Source organism: Oncorhynchus gorbuscha, linkage group LG11 (assembly GCF_021184085.1).
Source record: "Oncorhynchus gorbuscha isolate QuinsamMale2020 ecotype Even-year linkage group LG11, OgorEven_v1.0, whole genome shotgun sequence".
Classification (NCBI taxonomy): Eukaryota; Metazoa; Chordata; class Actinopteri; order Salmoniformes; family Salmonidae; genus Oncorhynchus; species Oncorhynchus gorbuscha.
This window is the reverse complement of record NC_060183.1, coordinates 36,619,948-36,633,662: the sequence shown is the minus strand read 5'-3', so window position 1 is coordinate 36,633,662 and position 13,715 is coordinate 36,619,948. Positions and strand designations below refer to the sequence as shown.

General features: G+C 44.4%; 1 protein-coding gene across 1 annotated transcript in view; it reads left to right on the top strand.

Moving 5' to 3' along the window:
- LOC124047651 (guanine nucleotide exchange factor subunit RIC1-like) overlaps positions 1-13,715 on the top strand; it is a 69,120-nt gene that overhangs the window by 10,998 nt on the left and 44,407 nt on the right. Inside the window, exon 2 of the mRNA XM_046367965.1 lies at positions 12,726-12,833. Coding sequence (XP_046223921.1) covers positions 12,726-12,833 — 108 coding nt within the window. The remainder of the gene's footprint in view (positions 1-12,725; positions 12,834-13,715) is intronic.

The window sequence follows — 13,715 nt, the reverse complement described above, 5'->3', positions numbered from 1 at the left end:
ACGGAAAAAGCACACCATGCAATAATCTGAATACGGCGCTCAGAGCCCAAACCAGCCAAAGAAATATCCACCATGTTGTGTAGTCAAAATTAGTCAGAAATGGCATTATAAATATTCACTTACCTTTGATCATCATCAGAATGCCCTCCCAGGAATCCCAGTTCCACAATAAATGTTGAGTTGCTCGATAATGTCCATTTATGTCCAAATAGCTACTTTTGTTAACACGTTTTGTAAACCAATCCAAAGTCATGAAGCGCGTTCACTAGGAGCAGACGAAATGTCAAAGTTTCGTTACCAATTTTTAGGATGTTGTTAACAAATCTTTAATAATGTTCCAACCAGACAATTCCTTTGTCTGTAGAAAAGCAATTGAACGCGAGCTAACTCTCTCATGGCCGTGTGACCACGAGCCCGTGGCACTCTGCCAGACACCTGACTCAAAGAGCCCTTATGAGCCCCTCCTTTACAGTAGAAGCCTCAAACAAATTTCTAAAGAGTGTTGACATCTAGTGGAAGCCTTAGGAAGTGCAACATGACCATTATCCCACTGTATCTTACATAGGGAATGAGTTGAAAAACGACCAACCTCAGATTTCCCACTTCCTGGTTGGATTTTTTTTTTCAGGTTTTCGCCTGCCATATGAGTTCTGTTATACTCAGACTTCATTCAAGCAGTTTTAGAAACTTCAGAGTGTTTTCTATCCAAATATACTATTATATACATATTCTAGCTTTTAATGGCTGAGTAGCAGGCAGTTTACTCTGGGCACCTTATTCATCCAAGCTACTCAATACTGCCCTCCAGTCACCAAGAAGTTAAACCACTTCATGCCTAAAATGGCGCCGGAAGAAATGGCAGAAGTTTTACAGGCCCCAACCAATTGTGCTATTATCTGTTAGTTTTTTAGCTGTATTTGTAACTTATTTGGTACGTCATGTTTCTGCAACTGTATCTTACGGCAAAAAATAGCTTCTGGTTATCAGGACAGCGATCACTCACCTCGGATTAGACTAATATTTTTTTCATCAACAAGCAGGACACGCAGGACATTCTCCGAACTCCCAACAAGGACAACATCAGTTATTTGTACGAGGAAGAGACTCAGGTACCGAGGACACAGAGCGGGATGCCTCTCGAGGATCCGCAGAAGGCGAGTGGGAAAGCTGCCGTTACCGGCATTTAATCGCCAACGTGCAATCATTGGACAATAAATTAGATGAGGTACGATCACGAATATCCTACCAACGGGACATCAACTGTAAAATCTTATGTTTCAAGGAATCGTGGCTCAATGATGACATGGATATTCAGCTAGTGGGATATACGCTGCACCAACAAGATAGACAAGCACACCAGTAAGACGAGGGGAGGCGGTCTGTGCATATTTGTAAACAGCTGGTGCACGAAATCTAAGGAAGTCTTGTGATTTTGCCTGCCTGAAGTAGAGTATCTTGTGATAAATTGCCGGCCACACTACTTGCCTAGAGTTTTCAGCTATACTTTCTGTGGCTGTTTATTTACCACCACAGACAGATGCTGGCACTAAGAACACACTCAGTCAGCTGTATAAGGAAATAAGCAAACAGGAAACCACTCACCCAGAGTCGCGTTCCTAGTGACCGGAGACTTTAATGCAGGGAAACTTAAATCAGTTCTAATTTATATCAACATGTTAAATGTGCAACCAGAGGGGGAAAAAATTCTAGATCACCCGTACTCCACACACAGAGATGTGTTGTACGAAGCTCTCCCTCGTCATCCATTTGGTAAATCCGACCACAATTCTATCCTCTTGATTCCTGCTTACAAGCAAAAATTAAAGCAGGAATCACCAGTGACTCGGTCTATTAAAAAAAGTGGTCAGATGAAGCAGATGCTAAACTACAGGACTGTTTTGCTATCACAGACTATAAGATGTTCTGTAACATGGCTTTGAGGAGTACACCACATCATTCACTGGCTTTATCAATAAGTGCATCGAGGACGTTGTCCCCACACTGACTATACGTACATATCCCAACCAGAAACCATGGATTACAGGCAACATTCGCACTGCGCTAAAGGGTGGAGCTGTCACTTTCAAGGTGTGGGACTCTAACCCGGAAGCTTATAAGAAATCCTGCTATGCCCTGCGACCAAACCATCAAACAGGCAAAGCACTGTGTCAAATTAGGCCTATAAATGTTCCCTTTTCGGGATGTCTGATTTAGTATTTCTGATTTGTCTTATCTCACCAGCACTAATGAGCTGAGGAGCTTCTCAGTTTTTCTTCACCTCAAACTGCAAGGTAAACTAAGTCTGCTTTCAAAATCAATTGAGAATGATAATAGTTCCTCAAAGTATGAGAAAAATATTTCCAGCTCTGCCTTTCGATAACCACTCTGTAGTAAAGGGAAAAATGTAATGCTCTGATCCACTTCTTATCCCTTGTACAAATAGCCTAGGGTTGTGCCACTGATGCGGGAATTAGTTATGCAAGTTTGCAAGCATGAGTTTCGTGCTGACCCAGTTGATACGTTTCAAGTATGCAATGTTCTTATTTGTTTGCTTTATGTAGGCAATTTTTATATAGTTGGCAATAATTTACTTATTTTAGATATTGACAATGATTTTGAGATACAAATACTATTATAATTGAAACTGTTACACGGAACCCAAACCTGTTGCGTGCGTGCTCCATCGTGCATAAGTGTATTTTGTCCCCCCACACCAAACGCTATCACGACACGCAGGTTAAAATATCAAAACTAACTCTGAACCAATTATATTAATTTGGGGACAGGTTGAAAAGCATTACACATTTATGGGTATTTAGCTAGCTAGCTTGCACTTGCTAATTTGTCCTATTTAGCTAGCTTTCTGTTGCTAGCTAATTTGTCCTGGGATTTGTAAGTCGCTCTGGGTAAGAGCGTCTGCTAAATGACTTAAATGTAAATGTAAATATAAACATTGAGTTATTATACCTGAAATGCACAAGGTCCTCTACGCCAATTATTCCACACATAAAACGGTCAACCGACTCATTTCTGGTCTTCTCTCCTTCTTCCAGGCTTTTTGTTCTCTTGACTTTATATTGCGATTGGAAACTTTCATATATTAGGTACATTACTGCCACCAACCTTGTTTGTTTTTCACTCACCCACGTGGGTATAACCAATGAGGAGATGGCACGTGGGGTCTGCTTCTATAAACCAACGAGGAGATGGGAGAGGCAGGACTTGCAGCGCGATCTGCGTCACAAATAGAACTGACTTCTATTTAGCCCTTGGCAACGCAGACGCTCGTTGGCGCACAATAATAGAATAATATAGATTTCTACATTTATTTTGCAAGTGCGAGCGGTGTAGTCAGCCTGTTACACGAAATGTGCTTATGAAAATCATAACTGGCACACAGATTGGTAGAAATGGTAAGATAAATTGGCACTCCAGATGCAAAAGTTTGCCGACCGCTGGTGTAGCCTATTACCGGCAACTTCAGGAGCATAGGCAGAATCTGCGAAGGCCAGCAGCAGCTGGAGGAAGATGTTCTGGTTAGGCTTTCTTGATCTGTGGCTCCCTCTTGAGTCGTTTGTGTGTCTTTTAATTATTTAACCAAACAGCGTGTTTGAGCATCAGACAAGTTTAGTACATGTAGTTGATATTTATTAAAACACATAGGATGTGTCATATAAAGAAAGGTCCTCACTGTCAAATGTTTATTTTCAGCAAACTTAACATGTGTAGATATTTGTATGAACTTAACAAAATTCAACAACTGAGACAAACTGAACAAGTTCCACAGACATGTGACTAACAGAAATTGAATAATGTGTCCCTGAACAAAGGGGGATCAAAAGTAACAGTCAGTATCTGTTGTGGCCACCAGCTTCATTAAGTACTGCAGTGCATCTCCTCCTCATAGACTGCACCAGATTTGCCTGTTCTTGTTGTGAGATGTTACCACACTCTTCCACCAAGGCACCTGCAAGTTCCTGGACATTTCTGGGGGGGAATGGCCCTAGCCCTCACCCTCCGATCCAACAGGTCCCAGAAGTGCTCAATGTGATTGAGATCCGGGCTCTTTGCTGGCCATGGCAGAACACTGACATTCCTGTCTTGCAGGAAATCGCGCACAGAACGAGCAGCATAGCTGGTGGCATTGTCATGCTGGAGGGTCATGTCAGGATGAGCCAGCAGGAAGGGTACCACATGAGAGAGGAGGGTGTCTTCCCTGTAATGCACAGTGTTGATTGCCTGCAATGACGACAAGCTCAGTCTGATGATGCTGTGACACACCGCCCCAGACCATGACGGACTCTCCTCCAAATTGGTCCCGCTCCAGAGTACAGGCCTCGGTGTAACGCTCATTCCTTCGACGATAAACGCAAATCCGACCATCACCCCTGGTGAAACACAACCGCAACTCGTCAGTGAAGAGCACTTTTTTCAAGTCCTGTCTGGTCCTGCGACGGTGTGTTTGCCCGTAAGCGACATTGTTGCCGGTGATGTCTGGTGAGGACCTGTCTTACAACAGGCCTACGAGCCCTCAGTCGAGCCTCTCTCAGCCTATTGTGGACAGTCTGAGCACTGATGGATGGATTGTGCGTTCCCGGTGTATCTCGAGCAGTTGTTGTTGCCATCCTGTACCTGTCCCGCAGGTGTGATGATCGGATGTGCCGATCCTGTGCAGGTGTTACTCGTGGTCTGCCATTGCGAGGACGATCAGCTGTCCATCCTGTCTCCCTGTAGCTCTGTCTTAAGGCAATGTAATTGCCCTGGCTGCATCTGCAGTCCTCATGCCTCCTTACAGCATGCTGAAGGCATGTTCTTGCACATGAGCAGGAACCCTGGGCATCTTTCTTTTTGTGTTTTTCCAGAGTCAGAAAGGCCTCTTTAGTGTGCTAAGTTTTCATAACTGTGACCTTAATTGCCTACCGTCTGTAACCTGTTAGTGTCTTAATGACCTTTCCACAGGTGCATGTTCATTAATTGTTTATGGTTCATTGAACAAGCATGGGAAACTGGGTTTAAACCCTTTACAGTGAATTTCTGTGAAGTTATTTGGATTCTTATTAATTATCTTTGAAAGTCTGTGTCCTGAAAAAGGGACCTTTTTTATTTTTTTTGTGTGTTTTTGATCGAAAGGAAAGACTTGTTTTTGTCTGGGACAGCCCTAGTAAGGATAGTCTTGTCTCTTTTCTGCTCTGACGCTTGTAGAATTGAACATCTGGTCCCTTTTATGGAAACATTGGTGTTGGCAGAGGCAGCTGATTGTGTGAGAATGGGATTACATGGTGCAGTGTGGTACTGATGAATAGTCTCCTGTTGGGCTGAAGAGTACTTGTGACACACAGAGGGCGATAGGGTATTCTTCACATTACCGTCTCTAGTAAACACACACTCTTATCAAATAAAATAAAAGTTGATTTGTCACATGACCAGGATACAGAACTTGTAAGCATTATTTTTATTTATATATATATATATTACATGTATCTAGCTAAATAATTAACCATAATCCCATCTCATAACGTTACTACCCTGCATGGATCTACAGGTAGCTAACTAACCAAGTAGGTTCAATGTTAGCTAGCTAGCTAACATTAGACTATAACTAGCAATGCAAGTGGCTCTGAGATACGGATAATATTAATGCACAGATCATGCATGTAACAATAGCTAGCGAGCCAGCCAACGTTAGGTTTGCTCGCTAACACTATGCGTTAACTTGCAATGAAAACGACTTTCTGACAAAATTAGAATGGTATAGTAACTGAATGTATCTAGGTAGACTCCACCTGTATACATGGATGTACGCTTCGCCCTCTGTCACGGATGCCATGGTTGACCTTAGTTTGAAGATGTAATCCGGAGACAGGTGTTCTCTTTTTTCGACACCCTCTGCATTTGCAATCAAACACCTGAATTCTCTCCATCTCCTTAGCTATCATATTCTCCTATTCTCCACTTGTGCATTTTTCATGATATCTTTTTTTTTTAAAGCTGCCAAATTAGAAAGGATTATCGACACATACTGACCAGCTCGTGTTATAGACAGAAGCGTGCTACGTGGCAGACCAATCTGAACTCATATCTCGGCATGTCCAGCCCATCCATTATCTCAGCCAATCATTGTTAGCAGGAAGGTTCCTGTCTTTTTCCGTGGCTAAACCAACTAGGCTCGTAATTTAACAATTTGATTCGTATTTACAGATGGAATACAATTTTTTTATTAAGGCACATGAAGGTTCACATGTTCTAGAAGGCATTTATGGGGAAAATGCTTTTTTGATTAAAAAATAGCTAAACATGCCAACATTGGTATCGGCCGATGTCTATTTTAACGCAGATGTGCAAAACCGATGTCAAACCAGACCTCTTTTGAATCTTAATTCAGAACAGATATTTAAAGAACTGCCCCTAAAAAGAAATTAATACCTTTGCCTATGTGGCATCAATATGAGTCACAAACATTTACAGTTGAAGTTGGAAGTTTACATACACTTAGGTTGGAGTCATTAACTCTTTTTTTTTTCAACCACTCCACAAATTTCTTGTTAACAAACTATAGTTTTGGCAAGTCAGAACATCTACTTTGTGCATGACACAAGTCAGTTTTCCAACAATTGTTAGACAGATTATTTTACTTATAACTTATAATTCACTATCACAATTCCAGTGGGTCAGAAGTTTACATACACTAATTTGACTGTACCTTTTTAAACAGCTTGGAAAATGTCATGGCTTTTGATAGGCTAATTGACATAATTTGAGTCAATTGGAGGTGTACCTTCAAACTCAGTGCCTCGTTGCTTGACATCATGGGAAAATCAAAGGAAATCACCCCCAATAAATTGTAGACCTCCAAGTCTGGTTCATTCTTGGGAGCAATTTCCAAATGCCTAAAGGTACCACGTTCATCTGTATAAACAATAGTACGCAAGTATAAACGCCATGGGACCACGCAGCCGTCATACTGCTCGGAAGGAGACACGTTCTGTGTTCTAGAGTTGAACGTACTTTGGTGAGAAAAGTGCAAATCAATCCCAGAACAGCAGCAAAGGACCTTGTGAAGATGCTGGAGGAAACGGGTACAAAAGTATTTATATCCACAGTAAAACGAGTCCTATATCGACATAACCTGAAAGGCTGCTCAGCAAGGAAGAAGCCACTGCTCCAAAACCGCCATAAAAAAAGCCAGAGTACGGTTTGCAACTGCACATGGGGACAAAGATCATACTTTTTGAAGAAATCTCCTCTGGATTGATGAAACAAAAATAGAACTGTTTGGCCATAATGACCATCGTAATGTTTGGAGGCTTGCAAGCTGAAGAACACCCATCCCAACCGTGAAACACGGGGGTGGAGGCATCATGCTGTGGGGGTGCTTTTCTGCAGGAGGGACTGGTGTACTTCACAAAATAGATGCCATCATGAGGAAGGAAAATTGTGGATATACATAATTCCATTTCTGTGGAATTGCCCTTCCCAATAGTCAAATGAGCTGTGTCTGCATTCAGGTTGAATGAGGTTGGAGGTTTTCACAAATCATTGCTAACTGACAGACTTCCAGTCATTGCGCTAGTGGTAGTTCTCAATTGCAACTCATTTACATTTACATTACATTTAAGTCATTTAGCAGACGCTCTTATCCAGAGCGACTTACAAATTGGTGCATTCACCTTATGACATCCAGTGGGACAGTCACTTAACAATAGTGCATCTAAAACTTAGGGGGGGGGGTGAGAGGGATTACTTATCCTATCCTAGGTATTCCTTAAAGAGGTGGGGTTTCAGGTGTCTCCGGAAGGTGGTGATTGACTCCGCTGTCCTGGCGTCGTGAGGGAGTTTGTTCCACCATTGGGGGGCCAGGGCAGCGAACAGTTTTGACTGGGCTGAGCGGGAGCTGTACTTCCTCAGTGGTAGGGAGGCGAGCAGGCCAGAGGTGGATGAACGCAGTGCCCTTGTTTGGGTGTAGGGCCTGATCAGAGCCTGGAGGTACTGAGGTGCCGTTCCCCTCACAGCTCCGTAGGCAAGCACCATGGTCTTGTAGCGGATGCGAGCTTCAACTGGAAGCCAGTGGAGAGAACGGAGGAGCGGCGGGGTGACGTGAGAGAACTTGGGAAGGTTGAACACCAGATGGGCTGCGGCGTTCTGGATGAGTTGAAGGGGTTTAATGGCACAGGCAGGGAGCCCAGCCAACAGCGAGTTGCAGTAATCCAGACGGGAGATGACAAGTGCCTGGATTAGGACCTGCGCCGCTTCCTGTGTGAGGCAGGGTCGTACTCTGCAGATGTTGTAGAGCATGAACCTACAGGAACGGGCCACCGCCTTGATGTTGGTTGAGAACGACAGGGTGTTGTCCAGGATCACGCCAAGGTTCTTGGCGCTCTGGGAGGAGGACACAATGGAGTTGTCAACCGTGATGGCGAGATCATGGAACGGGCAGTCCTTCCCGGGAGGAAGAGCAGCTCCGTCTTGCCGAGGTTCAGCTTGAGGTGGTGATCCGTCATCCACACTGATATGTCTGCCAGACATGCAGAGATGCGATTCGCCACCTGGTCATCAGAAGGGGGAAAGGAGAAGATTAATTGTGTGTCGTCTGCATAGCAATGATAAGAGAGACCATGTGAGGTTATGACAGAGCCAAGTGACTTGGTGTATAGCGAGAATAGGAGAGGGCCAAGAACAGAGCCCTGGGGGACACCAGTGGTGAGAGCGCGTGGTGAGGAGACAGATTCTCGCCACGCCACCTGGTAGGAGCGACCTGTCAGGTAGGACGCAATCCAAGCGTGGGCCGCGCCGGAGATGCCCAACTCGGAGAGGGTGGAGAGGAGGATCTGATGGTTCACAGTATCGAAGGCAGCCGACAGATCTAGAAGGATGAGAGCAGAGGAGAGAGAGTTAGCTTTAGCAGTGCGGAGCGCCTCCGTGATACAGAGGAGAGCAGTCTCAGTTGAATGACTAGTCTTGAAACCTGACTGATTTGGATCAAGAAGGTCATTCAGAGAGAGATAGCGGGAGAGCTGGCCAAGGACGGCACGTTCAAGAGTTTTGGAGAGAAAAGAAAGAAGGGATACTGGTCTGTAATTGTTGACATCGGAGGGATCGAGTGTAGGTTTTTTCAGAAGGGGTGCAACTCTCGCTCTCTTGAAGACGGAAGGGACGTAGCCAGCGGTCAGGGATGAGTTGATGAGCGAGGTGAGGTAAGGGAGAAGGTCTCCGGAAATGGTCTGGAGAAGAGAGGAGGGGATAGGGTCAAGCGGGCAGGTTGTTGGGAGGCCGGCCATCACAAGACGCGAGATTTCATCTGGAGAGAGAGGGGAGAAAGAGGTCAGAGCACAGGGTAGGGCAGTGTGAGCAGAACCAGCGGTGTCGTTTGACTTAGCAAACGAGGATCGGATGTCGTCGACCTTCTTTTCAAAATGGTTGACGAAGTCATCTGCAGAGAGGGAGGAGGGGGGGGGGGGCGGAGGATTCAGGAGGGAGGAGAAGGTGGCAAAGAGCTTCCTAGGGTTAGAGGCAGATGCTTGGAATTTAGCGTGGTAGAAAGTGGCTTTAGCAGCAGAGACAGAGGAGGAAAATGTAGAGAGGAGGAGTGGGAAAGGATGCCAGGTCCGCAGGGAGGCGAGTTTTCCTTCATTTCCGCTCGGCTGCCCGGAGCCCTGTTCTGTGAGCTCGCAATGAGTCATCGAGCCACGGAGCGGGAGGGGAGGACCGAGCCGGCCTGGAGGATAGGGGACATAGAGAGTCAAGGGATGCAGAGAGGGAGGAGAGGAGGGTTGAGGAGGCAGAATCAGGAGATAGGTGGGAGAAGGTTTGAGCGGAGGGAAGAGATGATAGGATGGAAGAGGAGAGAGTAGCGGGGGAGAGAGAGCGAAGGTTGGGACGGCGCGATACCATCCGAGTAGGGGCAGTGTGGGAGGTGTTGGATGAGAGCGAGAGGGAAAATGATACAAGGTAGTGGTCGGAGACTTGGAGGGGAGTTGCAATGAGGTTAGTGGAAGAACAGCATCTAGTAAAGATGAGGTCGAGCGTATTGCCTGCCTTGTGAGTAGGGGGGGAAGGTGAGAGGGTGAGGTCAAAAGAGGAGAGGAGTGGAAAGAAGGAGGCAGAGAGGAAAGAGTCAAAGGTAGACGTGGGGAGGTTAAAGTCGCCCAGAACTGTGAGAGGTGAGCCGTCCTCAGGAAAGGAGCTTATCAAGGCATCAAGCTCATTGATGAACTCTCCGAACTCTCTCTCCGAGATTAACTCAGTTAGCATCTTCCTTCAAACTACGTGTGTGTGTGTGTGTGTGTGGTATCCATGAGTTAATCTTGCTCTGGGGAAGTAGATAAAGGGCTACATTGGCAAATCCCAAAGTATCCCTTTATAGACCAACTTTACTAAGCATCTTGAGCTAGTGTCAGATCTCGTTAAGTTCTGCCTTGAGAGGCATGGTATGCATCCCCACATTCAGCCAGGGTAAAATGTTTCATAAAGAAAGTACAAATATTTCCCTTTTATTTTTTCTCACGCCGCCTTCCCGCTATTAAATCTAGTTGAGGAGCAAATCGAAGGCTCTGCAGCCTGAATGGGAAATGTTTTATGTGGACAGCAGTAGAGCGGACTCCATTTAGTCGACTGGTCGATTTTGTTTGGCCGATTGTTTGGTCGATAGGCTGTTGGTCAACCGAGATTTCATTAGTCTAGCAGTCTCAAGACTTTTTGTTTTGTTCATGGTGCACAAGACACCTGTCTGATTCGCCTGTCTGTGGTCTAATCCATTGTGGAGACCACGAGGATGGCACTGTCCTTCACTCTAAGACATGTGATACTGAAATTGCATATGGTTATATTATGTAAAAAAAAGAATGGTGCAACACTAATAAATATATTTTATAACGAATGTGCTTTCTCCCGCGTTGGATACGGTCGCTGTCCACAGCTCTGAAACTAGATCTTCAGTGCGTCCTATGTTGCTATGTCCATAATAGCAAAGTTAATCAGCATAGTGGGATTGAGAAGTAGGCGGCAGCAGCAGAGATGAGGAAACAGCCATTGTCTTAGCTTAATTGTCCATGAAAATTGAAGACAGGACACCCCAACTTAATTAGGTCTATATTCAATAGCCTAATTGTTAAATGCAACTGGCTTTTTAAATCATACGTATATCAACAGAAATAAGACATCCTGCCTCTGTTGCCTGTTTGAGTGTTTGTTTAATAGCCTAATGATTCTGTGAGCACCAAGCCTCATGTCAGAGAAAGCAATTACACAGATTCGGTTGTTTTTCATCTTTGCTATGCTGTAATAAAGGCTTTTTGAACAGACTTCTGTACTTTGAATTTTAGTGTTCCAAACAGGCAGAACATTTTTATTGTAATCTAACAGCACCTGTTTGTCACACATAATATGCACGCAGCTCGTGCTCCTCCTTTTTCTTGATCTCCTTATTGTTATTACAATTATTATTATGATCATTATTAGTAGTAGTAGCCTTGTATAACCCATTGAGCTGTAGGCCTAAATGCGCATCCTGTTTAGTCTTAATGCTGTAACTTTACTTAGGCCCATATATATATATATATCTCTATTATTATATATATCAATTGTTATTATATATGTATCAATTATTCGTTCATGCCATCACACAGCATAAGAGGCATTCATGCTTTGAAATCAAGCATTTAAGTTTTAAAATGAAATAACAAGAGCTTTCAATCAGCCTAAACAATAAATAAACCATAATTCACGAATGCATGCAACTTTATTAGTCTGCTGTAATAAAGGCTTTATATAATCTTGTTTTTTTTCTTTGAACAGACTCTAGAATACTTATTTAGTGTGCACACTTCTAAATGGTCAGAAAAAGTAATAATATTGCAATCTGACAGCAACACACAATTCTCACGTAACGCTTGCTCCTAGAACTTCCTTTTTATCTTGACCTTCAGTAGCTTCCACAACTAAGTCTAATGTCTTCCACAGATCTGACTTCCCCTTTCCCTCCTGAGCAAGCAATAAACATTAGCCTGTTTTTTTACGTTTCTTTTTCACATCCTCCACATCCTTTTTGCTGTCACGTGTTACTGTTCGTAGTTTGTTAGAACCAATTTATTGATGTGATTATGATAGACTATTGGTCACATGCATATGACGCTTTCATGTTTTTCAGGTAAGGAGAACAAGGGTTTGAGGGTTTTTCCCTAAGCAAATTAGGGATTTTGGGAGGAGAACTTTTCAGTCAAACAAGTAAGAAACGCTTTCTGTGCTGTGGTGCCTTTATCATGCAGTAGGGACGAGAGCAAGAATGTGCGCCAGTCACACAGGCACTAGCTGTCATTTAAAAAAAAAGTTTAACAGTGTGACCATTGGTCGATAGAACAGGGACAACTCTCGGTCGACCAAGATTTTGTTGTTGTAGGGATAGCCCTAGACAGCAGTGTATCACTGGCTGGACACGTCAAGCCCAGACTATAGTGGAGACTCATAAAGCCCACTAGCGGCTGCCCAGGCTAATGTTACTTGTGATGTATGCCACATGGTGTGATATTTCAGGGGTTGTTCGGTTGTACTATTTTGTGCAAGTTTCCGGCAACCATGTTGCCTGCATTCTTCAGAGCCTGCTTCATGGGACACTGACTACTGTTATTACTTTGAAACACTACAGCGGTAGACTTTAAACAGGGAAAATTCGAAAGTATCCTAGGATAATCTCACAAACATTCTCACGCTCTGTCTTTCTCTGTCTCTTTCAGCCCAGTGTTCTGATAGTGAGCTACATAGAGTCAGTGAAGGCAGCAGCCCAGTTTGGCTTCTATCAGCAGGCCGAATGGAAGCCGGACGATTCCATGATAGCAGTGGCGGTGAGTAATGCAACTTCTCTCATCTTAGTAATAGTCTCCTCCCCTCTTTCTTGCTCACACATCCCTTTTGCGGGCCCCCGTCATTTGTGTGTGTGTGTTTGTGGTTCGGCCCCCAACGAAAGGGTTCATCGGGTTCAGTTGGGTCATTAGTGTGTGTTCACATCCCTTTGACCCAAACGCTCATTTCCCCTGCAGTGAAATTCCTGGGGGAATTTCAGCTCCACCGCTCCAAGTCCACTTAGAACCTTTTCACACGACTGAGATGAGCTGTGCTTTACGTGTTCACCGCAGTTGCTGTAACCGTGCTGGAACCGATCATGTGAAAAATAAAATATCTGAGCCACTACAGCAGTAGAAAGGGTCAAACTGAGAGAGTGAGGCTCCGACCTTCAGTCAGTCCTGCTTGTGAAGCCCATGGGGAGCCCATCTCCCTAGCCTCGAGACTGCCTGTCTGAACAGAGCTGCCTACTATAGCGTCAGTGGCGATAACAATTATTGCCTATTGCTCAGAGAGGGTGCAAGTCACAACAGTGTTGTTATTGCCTAGCCAGGCTCTGACCTTCTGCCTGCAGGCGCAACTAACAGCTTGAGTGCCTTATTAGCTAGTAGCTATAGTAGGTGGGGATTAAAGGATCCAGAAACGGCAGCTATTCTGAGAGACACACACACACACACAGGAAGAATGTGTTGGATAGGATTCCAGCTGTTTTTATGTAAACCTTATCTCTCCGACTCTGTCCCCTAATGTGTTTCTTTCATATCATTATGATGACTGAAGCTCTGGATTTATTTGGCAGTTCTAACAGAGTAAAATAGTGAACAAAGTGGCTGGCCCGGTGCCAATGAGAGCCCAGTTCAAGTCATTCTGTTCTTCCTATTGGC